This window comes from Syzygium oleosum, unplaced genomic scaffold (assembly GCF_021117445.2).
Source record: "Syzygium oleosum isolate NSW1041296 unplaced genomic scaffold, Sole_v2.1 Sole_v2.32, whole genome shotgun sequence".
Lineage (NCBI taxonomy): Eukaryota > Viridiplantae > Streptophyta > Magnoliopsida > Myrtales > Myrtaceae > Syzygium > Syzygium oleosum.
The window spans coordinates 16,174-35,782 of NW_026607516.1; the positions used below are offsets into that span (position 1 = coordinate 16,174).

The following is a 19,609-nucleotide window of genomic DNA, read 5'->3' on the forward strand; positions in this document are numbered from 1 at the left end:
TGGTCCATAAAATTTTAATTTATTCAGTATGGTTCATAAACTTTAGCCCAATATGCAATGTAATTCATGAACTTTTAATTTGTTCAATGTGGTCCTAGATTTTGGTATGTTCAACTTAGTTCCTGGATTATATGAGAATGTTCAATGTTACCCTTCATTAATACAAGTTCAAGATAACATCGAACATTATCATATAATTTCGGGATTGTGTTAAATAAATTAAAAATTCAGGGACTACGGCTCCGTTCGTTTCGTGGAAAATGTTACGTTTTTGGAAAATGTTTTCCAGAAAGCCATTTTCCTGCAAAATTGCATAATTTTCCGGTGTTGGCTGAAATCTGAAAAAGTTTCGGAAAATATTTTCCATTGTTTGATATGGAAAAGATTTTCCTCTTGGCAATACTTTTAATACTTTTTTATTTTTTCTTCTTCTTCTTCTTCTCCGGTCGATTGCTAGCCATGGTGATGACCGACCTGTGGCGAGGCCAATCAGGAGAGCTTGGGCCTCGCCACAGACGGATGAGGCTCGACCTTGTCGGAATCTGACGGGCTCGAGTGTTGCCGGCCTGTGGAGAGGCTCGAGCTCGCCTGCGGCTAGCGACCAACCGAAGAAGAAGATAGAAAAGAGAAAAAATAAAAAGAAAACAAAAAATAGAATTTTAAAAATAGAAAATTAAAATAATTATAATGAATGATGAAAGAAGGAGGGGAAAAATGTTTTCCTCTTTTCAAAAAGTGGAAAATATTTTCCTCACTTTTGAAGGTGTTTTGTCTATCAAGGAAAAATGTTTTTCGCGGTTAATTTATTTTCTTTTCCTGAACACCAGAAAATTTTAAAAATATTTTTCGCGAAACGAACAGAGCCTACATTATATATTAAACTAAAGATCGAAAACCATTTGCGTGATTTTCCATTGCGGGAAATACGAACCGGAGCCTTATAAATCAGGGGGAACCTGTCACTCTGTCTATATTCAATTCGTCGTCCCTGCAATTTTCACTTCACTTCGCTTCACTGCATAGTCCACAGCACACTCGCTCTCCCTCTCCACTAACCCCCCCGCCGCCGGCGACCAATGCTGCCGTACGCGACGATCGAGGAGGCGGAGTCCGCCGTCGGGCGGGGCCTGACGCTGGCGGAGACGCTGTGGTTCCGGTACTCGGCGGCGAAGTCGGACTACTTCCTCTACTGCCACAACATCCTCTTCCTCTTCCTCGCCTTCAACCTCGTCCCGATCCCCCTGGCCTTCGCGGAGCTCACGCGATCCCTCGGCATCGACCAGCACAAGATCCAGCCCAAGGTCAGGCTCTCGTTCGCCGAGATGTGGAAGTGCTACAAGGACGTCAATCGCATGTTCTTCCTCGTCGTCGGCCCCTTGCAACTCGTCTCCTATCCTTCCATCAAGGTAAAGACTCCTCTCTTTTTTTTTTTTTTGGTGTGAATGTGTGGAAAGGTGAAGACTTTGTAGGTTTCTTTGAAGTTCTGCTGTTGTTGAGGGGTGGTTATGGCGATGTTTAGCGTTTCGGCGTTCCCTCCAACGTGCTGACGCTGTTTCGGTTGATGGGGAGCGGCGATTCGTGTCGTGTCGATTTAGCATTTTCGTTCTTTTTGAACGATGAATACCAAGCGATGCTACAAGAATTTTGACAAAACAGGTCGAAACGTGTTCTCGGTTTCTGATTGACCGCGTTCCCGTCCATCGCATTATGTTTGTGGTTCTCTGAGCAATTTGTCTCGTTATTGTGCATATGGTTGGACTGTGCCATTCACGGTTGGATGGTGCCGTTCATGATCTCTTCTCTTCAGCTCGTTTTATGCGGAGAGCCTGAATGATGTTGCATTGCTCTCTTTCTTTTCGTGATGAAAAGGGTGATGTCGCACTGTTATGTCTTGCTTTTTGTGGACGTGAATCTTCTTTCTGAAACCACTTGGGTCATAATTTAAGGGCTTTTCCTTAATCTACAGATGATTGGTATTCGGACAGGATTGCCATTGCCCTCGAGATGGGAAATTCTGTCACAGTTGGTGGTGTATTTCCTCGTGGAGGATTATATGAATTACTGGATCCACAGATTCCTGCACGGGAAATGGGGCTACGAGAAGATCCATTCCGTTCACCACGAATTCACGGCTCCGATCGGCTATGCTGCGCCTTATGCTCACTGGGGGGAGGTTTTGATCCTGGGGATCCCGTCTTTTCTCGGGCCAGCTTTGGCTCCGGGGCACATGGTCACCTTTTGGCTGTGGATAGCTTTACGGCAGATAGAGGCCATTGAGACTCACAGCGGGTACGCATGCTCAATAATCTACTATATTTGCTTTAATCTTCATGCTTTTCACCTTTAGTCACTTGCTTTTCTTTTCTAATTGTCTGTTTTGGCTGAGCACTTTCTTTTTCGAAGTTGGTAGTGACGAAATGATGCTATCATGGTGGCTGATTTACATTTTTTATGGCTGATCTTGGAACCCATTACATGTAAAGTACAGATTTTGTTGGATCTTTGCACTTAATAATACTTTTTCTCACCTTTCGTGAATGCAAACAAGCATAAAGACCGGGTTTCCTTGGTTTTATGTGAGTATATTATGAAACCTGTGCACAGGTATTTAACCTATATGTGCATGCATAGGTATGCATATGTGTTACTCTTTGTTAAAGGGAAGATTCCTGACACGTGTCGCAATCAAGTGGCTTTCCTCATGCTGGTGGAGTATTGCTGTTTCATGAGTTTATTGCCTTTTAAAAATCATGAAAATTGTTCATTTCTTTATGAGGGGGTTTGGGGGCTGTATGTCTTCACTTCATAGCTTCTCAAATTCTTGCCAAGCATGATTTGCTGAATTATATATTATATCTTTCATGACCTTATCTTGAGAGTCAAATCTCTCAGAACTGTTGTTGGCTTGCTTATTTTATAATTTGATTACAAATTGCATAAATTGTTGGTAAAAAAGAAAAAAAGCACAACCAAGACAGGCTTTAACACTCTTTCGGTATCCAAGGTGTATTTGCTGCTAACAATTGTTCGGAATTTTTATAGCACGTAGAAATAGTGTAAGGGGCCACTATTAATTGGGGAAAAGGGAAAATAGTGAGGATGCTGAAGTTGGATTCACAGAATGACTAACTTGAAGAAGCTTCAAAGTATGGCGACCTTCATGATAGATTGTAAGAACAGCTTTTTGAAGTTTCAAATTTTAGACAAGTGATATTAAGATATCACTCTCGAAGTATTTGCTGCCTCATACCTCACCTGGAAAGAAGTGATATTTCAATTAGTTGGACAAGTGATATTTCAATTCCGTACATAACCCACTTTTATGTTGTTGCCTTGTGTTTATCCCCAGACTTCATTTTTGGGCTGGAATTTACGAAAGCTGACATGAGACAGTTTACCCTGAAGCAAGTGAACGAACAGCCGCTTGATACTTGCGGTTCTGTTCTGGAGTCTAGGGATTTCAACTAGCAAATTGATCCTTAATGTTTCTCATCCGAGATATCATTAAGAATCCTGAAACTCTTGTGACTCTACTCTTCTTTCCCCCAAAAACTTTGTAAGCCCGGTCAGACTGAAACTGCGCATAACTTCCATACTCTTGTCTGTTGATGACGTCCAAATTTCTCTACTGATTTGGAACCTGCCAAAATCTGCATCAAGATATGGACCCATTTCCAAAAGATTATATCTCGGCCCCCTTAATTAGCCACGTCAGTGCACTTGCAAATCTCATGAATGATCTTAAAGCAGCTTCTTGTATGACATTATTTAAATTTGTTGTACAGTGAATCTGTCACCAATTTTGGATACTCTTCATCTCCCATGCGTGTAGATTAAACAATTTTCCCTTGTATGCTGATGCTCTGCTTGTTTCTAAGAGAAGTGAAAATTTCTCTTTAGAGTGATGCTTTCTAGATGCATAACCTTGATCAAACCTCTCATTTATGTTTTAGTGGGTGATCCTTGTGGCATGACTTGCTCTTTCGGTGCAGGTATGACTTACCATGGAGTCCAACCAAGTACATTCCATTTTATGGGGGTGCAGAGTACCATGATTACCATCATTATGTCGGAGGACAAAGCCAGAGCAACTTTGCATCTGTCTTTACTTATTGTGACTTCATCTATGGAACTGACAAGGTGAGCATGCCTTTTATCAGCGCTCCACACTTTTTGAGGTTCCATTTGTTTGAATATCACTAACTAATTTTGCTCTTGTTACCAGGGGTATCAGTATCATAAGAAGGTTCTTGGTAAGGTAAGGTTTTAGCATCTCGGTTTGTATTATTAAGACCCTAGAAAATTAAACCAAAAGGAAGATCTAAGGCATCAACAAATTTTATAGCTGAGACCATGAGGCATTCTTGAAGTCCATATCGTTTTTTTCACAGGAACTCATGTCTCACTTACCCACTCCCTAGTCAACACGAACTTTTTCCCATTCCTTTCAGCAAAAAGTTGAGGGTTTTTAATGATTATCTTCCCACTTTCTTTGCTCTTTCATCCATCTAACTGGTCTTTTTCAATCTTCAGTTGAAAGGCATGAACGGAGACAGTGGCACTGGGCTAAACGGGGGAAAATTTGATTGCTCTAGCGACGAAGTGAAGAATGATTAGCCGTGGCTGTGCACGGGACTTCTCCAGATAGTCATACCATTGCTAGCGACAGCTCCCGGAAGCCTTTTGACTCTAAGTTGACATCGCCGCTCTAGAGTGTGGTAGTAGTATTTCTAGTAATTATAGATGAAGGGCTAGGAGATGGGGCTGCAGAGGGTTTCTGAGTTATGGCATTAGATTGTGGTAATTGTCAATGTAGAGTGCTGTTCTTATGACGTTTGTTTGGGAGTCTCTCTTTGCTGCTGAAAGTAGAATGCTCCTAATATCATTTGCCTCAAGTCAACAACCATTTGTACAACCATTCAGTTCATGCGTTAGATTTTGTACTGTGGAACTTGCTGCTAAAATGTTCAGCGGTTAACAGTTTGAAGCTTCCTTGTTTGAGTGGCTCTTCGTCTCGCCTTCTTTTTCATAGTCCTGGAACGCTGATATGTTCGTCAGCTCGTCCCCGAGCCAATTGCTGGAAATCGCATGAAGTGGAAACATCTGGGCTGGGTTTTGACGTTGAATTAGAGTCGTTTAATCTTTCTTAATTCGACATCTCCAGGTGGGTTACCTTACGAATCTCCTGTCCTTACGAGCCCATTACCCTAACCATTAAAGTTCATATCTATGTTTCGTGGCGAAAATCATCCGAATCCATCTTGAATCAGGCAGCTGCTATGCTCGCGTGCAGGAGCTAGCGTATATGTATATGCCCCGCGCTAACAAACGGTATGTCACCGTCGATTGCAATAAAGCAGGAGAAAGCCTGTGAAGAACATATGATTATGTGACCAAGTACGTGGAGAAATTCGCACAGAGAGCTCAAGACACGATACTCGTTCATCAACAAGAACAGCCTCCCGAAAGCTAAAAAGACAGTTGAACAGCGAGGGCTTCGTGGCCCTAGCCCAGGGGCTGGTGGGGGTCATTGGCCCTTGTCCAGAGGCTGACAGAGGTTGCTGGCCTGCCGGCTCAATGAAGAAAAAAATAAAAAAATAATAAAAACATCGATTTTTTTAAATAAAAAATTATCCACGTCAGCGCTAGCCATGCCACGCATTAAATTTTTTTTAGAACTAAATTGATATAATTACAATATGATTAGTACTTTTTCGGTGACTTTCCCGTATTATGGTCAATGGTGAGATATCTACTACTAGTAGAAAACAACCAGCAGACGGTCAACTACGTATGTCACTAATCACTATCGATTCATATGAAGCAGCAAAATCGCCTATGAAGAGCATTCGATTTATGTCAATCGGTGAGCTCAAAACATGATTCTCGATTGAAACAACGCATTCATCGTACTCGTCTTCTTCTCCATCAAACCTCGTTCATGTCGCAGCTTCTAATCCTGTGGCTGGACTTCGATCGGTTTTCCTTGCAACAACGATACATATTTAGCGGCAGCATCTAAAACATATACATGTAAACACATGTACATGTACAAGGACATCTAGTGCCGGCAAGATTGCCTAAACCCTTTTTATGGGAAAAGTGCCAAAAAAGTCTTAAACCTTTTGCATTGGTGCTAATTTAATCCTAAACCTTTTTTTGGTGTCAATTCAGTCATAAGCCTTTTGTATTGGTGCCAATTCAGTCCTAAACCTTTTTGTCTTTGTGCCAATTCAATCCTTCTGGCCAATTTTGGCTGGATTTTGCTGACGTGGACACCGGCGGCCAATCACCGGCGCTGACGTGAACAACTTTTAATAATATTTTAATATTTTATTGAATTTTTTGATTTTTGATTTTGATTTTTTATTTTTCCCTCCCCTCCCTCTTCCTCCAGTGGTCACCTTTGGGCCGCGATCGGCCAGAAGCCGGCGAGGGCCCGAGCCTCACCGGCCGCTGGGCGAGGTACGACCTCGCTAGATTCGGTGAGGTCCAGCCTCGCCTAGCCATGGTAGGCTCGCCTTCATCGTCGCTGGCTAGGGGTCGGCGAGGTCCAGCCTCGCTCAGCCATGGCGAGGCTCGCCTTCGCCGTCACTAGCGAGGGCGAGGGCGAGCCTCGTTAGTGGCCGGCGAGGTCGTGCCAGTGGTCAGCGAGGACCTCGCCGGCCTCTGGCCGGTCGCCGGTCCGGCGATCGGCTGGAGGAAAGAGGCAGGAAAAAAAAAGAAAAAGAAAAGAATAAATAAAATTTCATAAAATATTAAAATATTATTAAAAGTTGTCAACGTCAGTGCCGGTGACCCGCCGGCGTCCATGTTAGCAAAATCCGACCAAAATTGACCGGAAGGATTGAATTGGCATAAAGAAAAAAAAGGTTTAGGACTGAATTGACACCAATGCAAAAGGTTTAGGATTGAATTGGCATTAAAAAAAGGTTTAGGATTGAATTAGCACCAATGCAAAAGGTTTAGCACTGAATTGTCACAAAAAAAGTTTAGAATTACATTGGCACTAATGCAAAAGGTTTATGACTTTTTTGACACTTTTTTCTCCTTTTTACGCAATTAATCAAGTAAAGCTTAGGCTTGATAAGCCTATATAAGAGAGCTTTCCCCGTTATACATATATCACCAAAGTTTGTGCAAAAAGATTATAAAGATCTGAAGATAGCACTTGTTTATAAGCTTATGGTTTTCATTGTACTGTCTCTCGTCGCTGTTGTTTCCGTTGGAGCCGACGACACCGGCCTCATTGCATTGAGCTATCAATGTAGTAGTGACATGTATGGTGCGGGAGCGTCGTACGGAGATGCGGTGTCTACTGTCATAAAGGCTTTAGCCGATTCCACGACGGATTCCGTTTACGACTGCTCCGCCCAGTTGAGGTCGTCTAGCCCTGGCGATCAGGTGTGCTACGGCCACGCGACGTGTTAGGTGGGGATCACGGCATCGGAATGCGCGACCTACATCCAGTATGCCGCCGACTTCCTGGGGAACAGCTGTCCGATGAGCTACGGGGTTTAGGCCCAGGTTCAAAGCTATAGAGTTAGATTTCGAGTGGTACCTGTTCACCGAGAACAAGTGAGCGGCTATCGTGCGAAGATGTCGGATCTCCTCTTCCGAGTGTGGCCGAGTGAAGTATAATACATCGTTATGTCGACACACGGCATGAACGTTGCTAGATGGGGCCATTCCCAATCGATATTCTTGTAATCATCTTGCTGAGATTGTTCCCCAAAACGCTATGAACCTTGCAAGCCTTTGAAAATGCATTTTCAGACTGTCAAACAATAGCTTATTATTCTTGCGAAATGAAGAGAAGAGGACCAGCGTGCTCATAATCGTAAAGTTGTATCTTTTGTTGGTAATATATGGGAGCAGAAACTTTCTCACAATGAACAAAAGATCGTGATGTATTTGCAACTTGATGCGTGGTGAGAATTAGAGGATACCGAGCACGTTTGATGGAAAGTGTCTGATAAGATGCGGGAAGTGTTCGTGAAATGCTGAAGATTCAGGAAATGCACTTGCTGGGTTTGTGAATTAGATGCTAAATGAAATGTGTTTGAGATAATGACACAAATAGTCCTTGAACTTTAATCCAATGTGCAATGTAGTCCTTAAACTTTAGCTTAATGTTCAATGTGGTCCCTGAATTTTTAATTTGTTCAATGTGATCTTTCGACTTTTGGTATATGTTCAATGTAGTTCCTGAACTATATGGAAATGTTCAATGTAGCTCTTTCATTAATTCAAATTTATGGATTATATTGAACATTTCCATATAGTCCAATGGCCACTTGAACAGATTAAAATTTCAGGGACCACATTGCATATCAGACTAAAATTCAGAGATCATATTGAACAAATTAAAAGATCATATTACACGTTTGAATAATCCATTTTCCCAATCTAGACAAAAAAGGGTGGTCAAAAGCTTCACAAATTGATTTCCCGGAGCCGACCTAGAAAATCACAAAAATACGGGGGAAAATTTCAATTTGGTACCCAAAGTAGAGTCATTTTCTCAGAAAGGGGTCCAAAGTGGACAAAGTGTCAAATAAGGGCATGAAGTGTCCAGTCAGTCTCAAATAGGGGCTCAAATTGAAATTTTCCCAAAATAGGGGGGTGCGAAAATTGCATTTCACCAAAAAGGGGAGAGGAAAGCAAAATCACCAACCCCGTGACGACACGACACGTGTCCTCGCTTTCCCACGAGTCCTACGAGTACCTCGCTTGAGCATCTCGATCTTTCTCAACACGACGGCGACCATCTCCCTCCCCTCCTCCCTCCCTCCCTCCCTCTCTCGCCGGAAAAATTTCCGGGTCGGCGAATTCCACGCCGCAGCTTCCGATTCACGCCGCGGCTTCCGATAGGGGTTTCCAATCCACCGCCGCTGCACAGGTGAATCTCTCTCTGCGCGCGCCGGTTCGAATTCGCCAGGTGAAGGTCTCGGCAACCGACGATCGCTCGCCGCCGCCGCCTCCTCCTCCTCTCGAGCGGTTGGTTTTGTGTGAATTCCTTAGGTCTCTCTTTCGCGCGATTCGCTCTGCTGATGACGCGCCGCTCATCGGTCGTCGATCCTTTGTTTGCGGACGATTTCGTTCTGCGTGTGTGTGTTGCTTTGGAGATTGGATGTGTTTTTGCGAAGTGCAGGGCTGCGCTCTTGGCGGTTCTTCTGGATTAGCGTTATTTACAAGCCTTGCCTTGTGCCTTGCTTGTAGGAGAGAGAGAGAGAGAGAGAGGTTTTTGGTTGTACTGCTAGTTATGTGTAGCTTTCAAGTGCCGAAGATCGTTCTGATGCTGTTGATAGTGAGACCGTGTTGTTGTTGAGATTTTACGCGGCTCCTTTTTTTTTTGTGTTGATCGTGGTGTTCATTTTGGTTCTGCCTGGATGCGTTGTTCGTATCGGACGAGTGGGACGGTTGAACATGTCGGCGCCGTGTCCAATTTCAAAATACGTTTGTAGTTTCTGTTGCGGTCGTAGGCGCCGCTGATGCTGACCATACCTCGCTTGCCTTGCTGAGTTAGTGGTTCCCAGACGAGTCGGTGAGGTTTCGGCAAGATGCCCGAGAGCCACCCTTGCTCGTATCATCACTGTAACCTGCGTTCAAGCTATGATATAGTAGTTGTTCTTCCCTCGTGGCTTCGTTCCTATTGGGGATCTGTGTTTGTGGTTATACTTTTTACCTTGTTGGGGATTGTTGGTGCCCATGGGTAGTATTTGGAAGATCAACTGCACCTTTTTGAGATGTGCAGAGAGTTTATCAGTTGTTCGCTGTTCTCCTTCATCATAAACACTTCAATAATGCAGTATCAAATTCTTTACTCCAGGAATGTGTCCTGACTAATGAGTGGTTCTGTTTTCTTTGTTTCTTTGGTTATCTTTTACCTTTTTCTATTTTGCAAAAGCTCTTTAAGTTAGGTGGCGTATATGTTTCGTCATTATAGGATTTTGTGCTTGAAACGTTTGCCAAATTCTGGATTCTACTTGTTCCTTGCAGGGGTCTAGCACTAGCAAAATGCAGGGCAACGGAGGTGGTAGAAATCCTTTTTTCGGATTTGGTGACCCTTTTGCTGGTTTTGGAAGCTTTGGTGGCCATAGAAATTTAGTTTCTAGCTTCTTTGGAGGAAGAGACCCATTTGATGACCCTTTCTTTACACAACCATTTGGGGGCCTCTTTGACTCGAGTGTCTTTCGTCCAACTGCAAGTCCTTTCATGAATATGCATCCATCTACTATGATAGAGCATCATCCTCCAGAACCGAGAATTTCGAGAGGACCCATTATTGAAGAAGTGAACTCTGATGATGAGAAGGAAGAAGCGGACAACGAGAAGAAGGACAACCCAAGAAAGCATGGGAGGTCAAGTGAGATGCCTCTTGTTGAGGGTCCTAATGATGAAGTCGAAGGTATGTCCATCTCTAAATCGCGTGTCTGAAATTGTTATATGCTCTAACTGATTGCCCTGTTTGTTATGGCAGAGAGGAGAAGCAAGCAGGTACATTATTGGAATGGCTCCAGAGAGAGGCCATCTGAGAGACAGATGCAGCCACAGAATCGCAGTTTCACCTTTCAGAGCTCTACTGTGACTCGTGGTGGTGCAAATGGTGCATATTATACATCATCCATGACAAGGAGGACGGGCGGTGATGGGGTACGTACTAGTGCCTGTTATAGTGACAAACTGAACTTATGGAATGGTCTGATTCAGTGGTTGCCTTGTTACAAAACAGGTAACATTTGAGGATAGGAAAGAAGCTGATAGTGCAACTATGCAAGCCACTCATAGAGTTTCTAGGGGACTTCATAATAAGGTATCACCGAATGCTTTAGTGTTGGTCTCGTTACCTTGTGTGACATAAGCTAAGATGTCACATATTATGATTTTAATCGACTGTCTTAATATTATGATTTTACTGCAGGGCCATTCTGTTACTAGGAAGCTTAACCCTGATGGTAAGGTGGATGCCATGCAGACTCTGCACAACCTAAATGAAGGTATTGAAACATTTTCTTGTTTGTTGGATGCTGGATTCCTAAGAAAAGGTTCATTCATATAGCTCATATATGTAACGTCATGACTATCTAGATGAGCTGCCTCAATTTGAACAAGCCTGGAAGGGAAATGCTAGAAATCATTTGCCTGGTTGGAGCGAGCATTTTGATGGCCATGGTGGACGGGGTGAGTATTGCTGTGAGATTTTTTTTTTTTCGGCTGCATCTTTTGTGTTAATGACAGGCAAAGAATTAATGTTTCAATTCTTACTACTTATGTGGTGGACTAAGGTTACATGATTCTTTTTACCTATTGTCATTTTTTTTTCGGTTGGTGAGTTTGCTTATGGGGCATCAGACAGGTTCCCATTGTCTAAGCGCATCAATCATCTAGCTGAATATGACAATAAGCATTTTTAAGAAGCTTCTTTGTATGTTCTCTTTGTTCTGCAAGCATCAGAAATTGACTGTGTGGCAGGTTTTAATGCAAATTCAAGTCGCTGATGTTCATTTCCGTGCATGATGGTGCAGTTGCTTTTGATTGCCATAGGTGTTACTGTTGTTTTTCATTATACTTAGGCACTTGATGATGCGTTGTGACTTTTTAAGTCTTGACTCCTGATTCAGACCTTGTGTTTCCTGCAAATACGGTTTTAAGTTGTATATCTGTAAAACCAAATGTATTTTAGGTGGAGTTGGTCAGAGTGGACACTCAAGTCATGGCGGATGGGCGCTTCCGTCCACTCAACAATCAGTGCCCGTGCAGAGGGTGACATCTGATATGAGGGAACGAGCACAGTCTTCTCAGAAGCAAAATGCCGGAAGAATGAAAGCAAATGCCAGCGATAAGGCCGGCCTCTCCCATGGTAAAGCAAGAGGATAAGGAGATTGAATCGTTCTTGCGTGTTGCGGCCCTCCTGTTCCCTTGCCACGTAGATTTGCATATGTTGGACTAGCTGGATAGAAATTTGCATAATACAGGGATACCTTTACCTTTATTTCATAATGCCTGATGGCAATGCATGTATGATCTGATGGGCATGGTTGTAATGCCCCCAATGTTGTGAATGCTCTTTTTTTGGATGTTAAGAGTTAAATCAATCAGTTTGCCTTTGTATTAAGATTGGATGATTGTCCGCAAAAGCAGGATGTGAGTGACAGGTGACTTTCTTGGATTAGGATTAATTGGTCAGCAGTTGGCCTAAATATAAAGAATAGCTTTTGGTCTTGTCTCCGGCTCTGACTCAGGACCAGGGAGTTTTGTAGACCAGGCATCTTGAGTTCCGCATACACGATTTGAATGTGTGGGTGCTTATTGATGGAGGCTTTTGGGTTTAATGTATGCCTGCAGTTCATCAGCCTAGTCACTGTTGGCGGGTTTGGAATTGGAGCAATAAATCACGGATTGTGACAGAGCGACAAGAGGGGAGGAGTTGTATATCCGAAAGGGGAATAGAAGCATGAGTTTTCCTTTGCGAGCCCAGGGATAGCATTAGCTGTTTCTGCTCCTACCAGTTTTGCTGTGTAGAGAATCTCTCTCTCTGTGTCTGAAGAGATGGCGCTTTCTCTCTCTCTCTGTCTGAAGAGATGGCGCTTCCGAATGATCTCTCTTCTGCTCCTCCCAGTTTTGCTGTGTAGAGAATCTCTCCCTCTGTCTGAAGAGATGGCGCTTCCGAACGATGTCAAGAAAAAATGGTCACATATGATTTTGGGTGTGATATAAACTTCGTTCGGCTGGAGATGAATTAATCTGTTTCAGCATATTTGTTGCGAGCGCCATCTCTTTACAATCAAACGTTACTACATCAAATAGCTTCTTGATTTCTCAGACCAATCGTTTCTCCTTATCGCGTGCATGCGGAGCTCTTAATTGTACATGGGCACGACGTGTGAACCGATCCGACACATCTTACTCAGTTTTATCTTCGCGGTCAGAGGCTTTGAGTGCGTTTTTTGCTCTCTATAAAAGATCTGTCGGAGAAAATGAATCGAATCATGGACGTGAATAGCGGAATAAGTGTTGCACATAAGTAAGCTGGACTCAAGCGAGACGCCCCAAACAACATAAACACCGCTAATTATCTCGTCGGCCAAAGCGCAAGATAACCTCCTATGACTCGGATCGGGCTTGCCAGTGTAGATTTCGGGCCAAATAAATGAGCTCAATCTAATCTTATAAGGTGTCACCATGTTTTTTATAACGAGACGGGCCGAAGCGGACAACTGCAAAAAGTTCACGACTCGCACAACACTAAGTTCTCGTTTGATAGGGGTGATCGATTTTCGGTCCACTTCCACCCAGTAACCAGGGATCGGACCAGACCACCCTGGGACCGATCCGGTCAAGTCTAATGGAACCGGTCACTTATTATACGTAACTTGTAATAATCGTTGCAATTTGTGTTCGCAATTTGTTTCTTCGCTAGGTATTTGCATTTTCCTCTTTTGAAATCAATTCGAAAATTTTGTAATTTGTAGTATTTGTTCTAGTGGAGAATAGCTCCTAGATGAGTTAAATATGTTTGTGTTACAACCGAAGACGATGCAATTTTGGAAAGTTTCGAGGAAGGAAAATCGGAATTCATTTAGGGTTTCACCTTACCTTACTTAATTTTTTGAAGAAATTAAAAAAAATTAAACATATATATATATAGTCGGTCCGGTTTCCCTTTGGAACCAGAAACCGGACCGGCACTCTCGAGAACCGGACCGAATTGGCTAGTTAGGTCCAGTCCAGTCGATTCCCAATTCGATCGATTCGTCTTGCTCATCCTTATCACTTGACGGGGCTATAGTTTTGCAGTCTTGGGTTCGAATCCTTCTGAAAGTTCAAATTTTTTCTGGCCACAGAACGAAGTACCGGAGCCGCTCACGGCCACACCGCCGAGCGACGCTTCTCTTCCCTCCATCTCCCGACGCCCGGTATCACCGAAAGCACGAATCCCATACCCACCTCACCTGCACTTGCTCGCTCCGATCAGGGGCTTCGCCGGAGCCGGAGATGGCGGCCATCAGGACGACGACGGCCATGGTCCTCCGGGAAATGTTCGCTCGGCCCCTCTTCCCGTCGCCGGCCGTCGGAAGGATTCGCCCTCCGTTGCCGTGCCTCGGCACCGCGCGGCGAGGGATCGGGTTCACCCGGATACGCTGCGCCGCGTCGGGGGGCGCCGGAGAGAAGAGGGCACCCTCTCGGCTCGCACAGGTCCAGCAGCTCCTGCAGGAGGCCGAGGAGCGAGCTCTCTGCGCCGGCGACGAGCCGACCCCGAAGATAACGCTCGGTGGGTGGCCGCGTCTCTGCTGCTTCTTCCGGTTTATTTTAGCTCCTGTTTTGTTGTGATTGCTGATGAATGGTTTGGGAGCGTCGAGGCAGGCATTGGCTGGCTTTTTAGCAGCTCGACGAGTTCTTCAATTTAGTGGGTGTTCGCTTTGTGTTCGTGCGATTGTGCAACTTCGGCGACAGTTTCTCTTTCTTGTTCCACGCGGGAATGTCAAAAGTTCTGCATTGAATGATCACTGAATGGAGTGTTTTCCTTTGCCTCTTAGTCTCTTTATATCAGCAAAGACTGCCGAAGAGTTTACATGCCCGTGCGGCTGATAGCTGACAGGTGTTTTAAGTTCATTTTGCGTTCTTCGAATGCTCCTAATAAGAGGATACATTGCCTGTCGCCTTTTGCTTCGTTTTCAGCTTACTGCCTGTATCAGCTGCACAGAGGCATATAGAGCATACGTGTGTTGATTATAGTTGGTGTCGCCAGCAATTCGTTAACATCGATGCATCACAGCTAGATGAGTGAATCTCTCGCATATTCCCTACCTTGATGCGGACCAATATTGCCTCTGCCTTTAATCCGTCGTGTCCTCACAAAGTTGTGTGTTTGTTCATTGTTAATTTTATGTTGGTGCATGGTTTTGAGAGTTGATATGGCTTATGGAATTGATCTATGATTTCCCCTGTTTGCTTGGGAAAGAACTGATGATGGATTTTTAGCCCTTTTTATCTGTAATCTTTCTCAAAAAGTCTTATGCAAATGTTATGGGTGTGCAAATGCTTTTTAAGCTTGCTTCATTGGCCTTCTTTCTTGGGTCAGCTATAAAAGGAGTGCGTGCAGACAGCATTCATACAATATCCTGTGCTAATTTAATTTCGTGTTATCTATGAATGATGGTTTAGCTGTTTTCAGAAAGTTATACGACTCGTCATTTAGACAGTGAGTTGGGCTTTCAGCTCCCAGTGCACATTCAACCAGTGGGCAGGTTTTCTTTGGTCAGAATTAAAGAGGGGAGCACCTTATCCAGCAGTTTATGTTGTGTTGTCAAGGAGCCTTCTCGTGAAATAGTTTTGATTTTTTTTTCTTTGCCTGATTGTGATTTCTTGGATTCCATAGTGGGCTTGTGCTTGTTCTCTGGCTTCCCTGCAGCCATTTCTCCTGTCACTGAAGCGAAGAAATACATAAGAAACACTGCACTTACATATGTCGTTTGCTTTTCACATACTGCTACAGAAGTGTAAACATATAAGAATAATTGCTCACTTAAGTTGTAGAAAGTAGCATCTTGACGAAGCCATTGCTAGATATGAAATTTTTTTGTGATTAACTAATATTAGATCCTAAATCGATCAAAGAACCTTAAATCTATTAGTTTCTTTCTCATTTCTTGCCAGACCATGTCACTGTGAGTTTTGCAAGAAGTGGTGGTCCAGGAGGTCAAAATGTGAACAAAGGTCGGATCTTTTCCTTCCTTTTCTTTCCTCCCTTCTCTGTCATGGTCATTTCCTTGTACCACTCTCTCAGATGATACCTTCTACTAACATCTGTTTTCTTGATGCAATTTACAGTGAATACTAAGGTTGACATGCGCTTCAATGTGAAAAATGCATATTGGCTAAGTGACAGGATCAGGGAGAGGATAATGCAAACGGTTTGTTGCTTTAACTTGAGCTTTATGTAACAGATCTTCCTTAGGAATCACACATGTTGAACTATAATCCCTCCCGATACAGGGGCTAAGGGGATATCACGAGCAAGATATTTATGTGCATAGATTTTCCTCTTATCTGGTGGAGTAAGGAGTTGTCCCTGCGGTGTCTGTTTCTGTGATTGCATAGGAGCTCTTGTTTTTGGTTAGGTGATTTTGTGCAGGATGTATATAACAATATTGCTGCATTTTGCATTTTCAGTCTTTTGAATGACCAACACTTGGAAATGTGTAATTTTTCTCTGATATTTAATTGAAAGCTATTCTTCCTAATTGCTCTTTCTTCTTTCTGCATATTGTCTGCTGAACAGGAAAAGAATCGAATCAATAAGGATGGTGAAATTGTGATCTCTTCAACGAAAACTAGAACTCAGAAGTCACTTTCTTCCCTCTTTTGTCTACAATTTGTTGGTTTTGCTGCCTAGTGCAGCAGCCGGTTGACAATTCTATTTCTGTGCAGGGGGAACATTGACGACGCTCTAGGAAAGCTACAGGTACAAAAAATTGAAGCTAATTTCATATTCATGTGCAGTGATGATACACTACTCGGTGTTTCGTCTTCTGATTGGGACATTTAATCCACATTTTTCACACGTGAAAACACTGGGTCTGGGTGTGCAGTCAGCTGTTATTTGTTTTTCCTCTTAAATATATTCAATCGTTGGATTCTTAGATCACCTTTTGGTTTAATTTTGTTTTATATTGGGGTGTTGCGAGCAGGCAATTATTGATGCTGCTTCTTACATCCCACCACCTCCTTCAGAAGAGCAGAAGAAGAAGATTGCCAAGATGTGAGTCATTTTTTTTTTCTGTGGTCAAAAGATGTGAGTCATTTCACTAGTATGGTTTCTCACTTAAATTTGTCCCAATTCTGTTCCAAATTGATGAAGTTGTTCTGCATTGAAGGGCTGCTATTGGAGAGCAGAAACGCTTGAAGAGTAAAAAGGCGCTCTCAGATAAGAAGGCATTTCGCAGAAGTAGAGACGGCTGGGATTGACACAGAAAGGGGTTCTGTAGCTGTTAGTCTAAAATTGATGGACCGAATCCCCTTTTGATTCGTCAACCGTTGTCATTGACCATCTGAGAATAGTAGCAATGGATATGTTTCATGTAGCATTGATTAGCAAGTACCATTTGCGGTAAGTTCGTGAAGATAAAGAATCAGAGCTACAGATCATTCAACTCGGTCGCGCTGACACCCTCAATGATTAAGCTGCTGGAAGAAGTCCAACCTTTAATAGACATATATGTTTCTTCGTTGTTGCTTGTGAAATTTCGAGCGGGCAACTTCATATACAGAGTCAGTAGAGATTTTTCGAGACTGTATTGTTAAAACTTTTCTTCTGTTCGGGTGATCAATGAATGATTCAGTCTGGATCTTTCTTTTTTGTCAGTATGATGCTGTAGCTAGACAGTGGGCAAAAGCATCCCTTCTCATTTGTTTATATGTGGAGAACATTTCTGTACAGGTTTCAATAATCTTCTGAACAATAAAGTGTCCCAGCAAATTCTATAACTAGTTAGACTGTACAGACACAAAAAAGCCAAGGACAAAAATCAAAACCACTGCTGATGTGAAATTCATTTCCTTATGACAATCTCCTCCCCGGATTGCTGATCAACATGCTTGATCCACCGGCTCTTGCCCTTGCCAGCGCTCGAGCTCCCACTGATGCTTGCAACATAGGCAATATCCAGCCCTCTGCCCACGGGAAGAAACGCCGACCGCACGAGACGGCGTGACCCTGCATCAAGAACGCTCCGCCATCGGAAGCTCAAACTCAGTCTCGAGCTTGCGTTCTTGCACACTAAAACTGCCCCTCGAGTTGACAACTTAGCCGATCTCAGGATCTTCTCGAAATCCTTGCTCTGGCAGTCTACTACCATGAAATCGATGCCCGTTAACACCTCCACCACCTCCTCCGGTTCTCCGACCACCACTTCCACGTTCTCGTCGGTTTCTCCCAGGGCTTCCATGTATTCAGACTTTGATTTCTGATCGGGAACTATGCACACATGTCTTCCCCCTGTGTGGTGGCTTGCCACTGCAAGGCCGATGCTCGTGGCGGTGGCTCCACCGCTCGACCACGTCTCTACTATAAGACGTGCATTCCAGCCTGCGGCCATGGCTGAAACTAGCTCAGCGACACCCGATTCTTTCTGTAGCTTTTTGCACTGTCAAAACACAAGATCAGAAAACAAATCGACGAAAGAGATAACACAAACTCTTTACAATAAGTTGCAAGAGAGAAATACTTACAGATGTGACGGTCTCGATGTAAGCCTTCGATGCCGTCTCCGGAGACCAGGTTAGCTTCATCTCTTCCTCCTCTCCTCTCTTCTTCTCCTCCTCCTCCTCCTCCTCCTTCCTCTTCTTCTTCTTCTTGGAATAAATTTTGAGTTCGTGGTTTGCTTCAGGAACAAGCAAAAACGAGTGGTAATGGGAAAGGCAATGCCAGTTTTGGCTTTATATTTCAGACAGGAAGAGTCCCAGAAAGGGTTTTTTGTGGACCGTTGACATTGTTACTACAATATGTCAATATCAACGTGTGGATTACTATTACATTAATTGCTGTTGTATTTTTTGTTTTTGTTTTTTGCAGGGTTACACTGCACAACTTGGTTTTAAAAACTTCATTAAAAATTTCCCTACAATTGTGGACCAACGGCAGGCAAAATCTACGCGAACAAAATGCCCCCCCTTCTTACGAAATTATCACTAGAATGTCATTCCACTGAATGGTTTTGTGCTTGCGTAGTTTGCATCATCCGGCCAATCATCAACGTCTATGACCTAATTTATCTTGCTAACAATCGGGTAACCATCGAATTCTCAATACATGGTTCGATCTTCAAATACAGTATTGAAAAATACAAGCTAGCCTTGAGCTCGAAAAAAAAAGGTTGAAGTCCATGCAAGATTTTGTGCACTGATCTTTGCAACTTTGTTATCTCTATCATTGTGTTATGGCAGCAACAAGAGCATTTAATATTTTGGAAGTTCATACAAGCAAACACTGCTCGTCCCTTGTTGATAGCATTTTTAAACAAACCCCAGATTCATATTGGAAAAAGAAACATTCTCAAACACAATCTAACATCATTTCTTTCAAGAAAATCAAACTTTCTAAAAATCTTTGGTCTTGAGGGGCCAGTAGTTGTAGCGAAGAAGGCTCTCATAATGAACAAACCCCAAACTGAAGGGTGTTGCTTGAAAGGTAGACTAATTGAGCTCAGAGTGCTAAGATTTTCCAATATATCTCTTTGCAAACCATAGTGTCTAATCTCTTTATCGTTCTTTCCTTGCACCTTCTCCTGTTTCCACAAACACCTACTTAACCGTAAAAGAAGTAGGGCTACATACATGATTGCTGATAAGCAAAGGTCAAAGCTTTTATTGACCTCATTCAATTGTTTTCAGGTGTGGAAATGATGGGTACACAGACTAAGTTTGTATGAAAAATTTGGATCATAAAGTGTCCACTATCCAAGGTTTTCTATCGCTTGATCAAAGATTATTTAGTGGAATTTTATCTTTGTTGCGATAAGATAAATAGAAAAGTGGCGTCGCCGCCTTCCCTGATTTTTGTACCATTTCATCAAATCTATCTAGAGGATTTCGTCTTTCCATTTTC

General features: G+C 43.1%; 4 protein-coding genes across 4 annotated transcripts; 3 read left to right on the forward strand and 1 right to left on the reverse strand.

The window, feature by feature from the left end:
• Positions 1-1,006: 1,006 nt before the first annotated feature.
• On the forward strand, positions 1,007-4,992 carry LOC115686452 (methylsterol monooxygenase 1-1-like). Its single transcript, XM_030611750.2, has 5 exons — positions 1,007-1,406; positions 1,967-2,289; positions 3,993-4,140; positions 4,226-4,258; positions 4,534-4,992. Exons 1-5 carry the CDS (start codon positions 1,077-1,079, stop codon positions 4,615-4,617), a joined length of 918 nt encoding a protein of 305 aa, XP_030467610.2. The 5' UTR covers positions 1,007-1,076; the 3' UTR covers positions 4,618-4,992.
• Positions 4,993-9,981: 4,989 nt separating this feature from the next.
• LOC115686523 (uncharacterized) lies at positions 9,982-11,995 on the forward strand. Its single transcript, XM_030611855.2, has 6 exons — positions 9,982-10,411; positions 10,484-10,656; positions 10,736-10,816; positions 10,925-11,000; positions 11,092-11,184; positions 11,687-11,995. The coding sequence occupies exons 1-6, from the start codon at positions 10,021-10,023 to the stop codon at positions 11,878-11,880; spliced, it is 1,008 nt and encodes a 335-aa protein (XP_030467715.2). The 5' UTR covers positions 9,982-10,020; the 3' UTR covers positions 11,881-11,995.
• Positions 11,996-13,835: 1,840 nt separating this feature from the next.
• LOC130135384 (uncharacterized) lies at positions 13,836-17,367 on the forward strand. The gene is made up of 7 exons (XM_056304382.1): positions 13,836-14,275; positions 15,661-15,720; positions 15,835-15,917; positions 16,286-16,350; positions 16,435-16,468; positions 16,695-16,765; positions 16,881-17,367. The coding sequence occupies exons 1-7, from the start codon at positions 13,999-14,001 to the stop codon at positions 16,969-16,971; spliced, it is 681 nt and encodes a 226-aa protein (XP_056160357.1). The 5' UTR covers positions 13,836-13,998; the 3' UTR covers positions 16,972-17,367.
• Positions 17,368-17,455: 88 nt separating this feature from the next.
• Positions 17,456-18,335, reverse strand: LOC130135385 (uncharacterized). The gene is made up of 2 exons (XM_056304383.1): positions 18,235-18,335; positions 17,456-18,149 (listed from the first exon to the last, which is right to left on the reverse strand). Exons 1-2 carry the CDS (start codon positions 18,292-18,294, stop codon positions 17,556-17,558), a joined length of 654 nt encoding a protein of 217 aa, XP_056160358.1. The 5' UTR covers positions 18,295-18,335; the 3' UTR covers positions 17,456-17,555.
• Between the last annotated feature and the right edge of the window lie 1,274 nt (positions 18,336-19,609).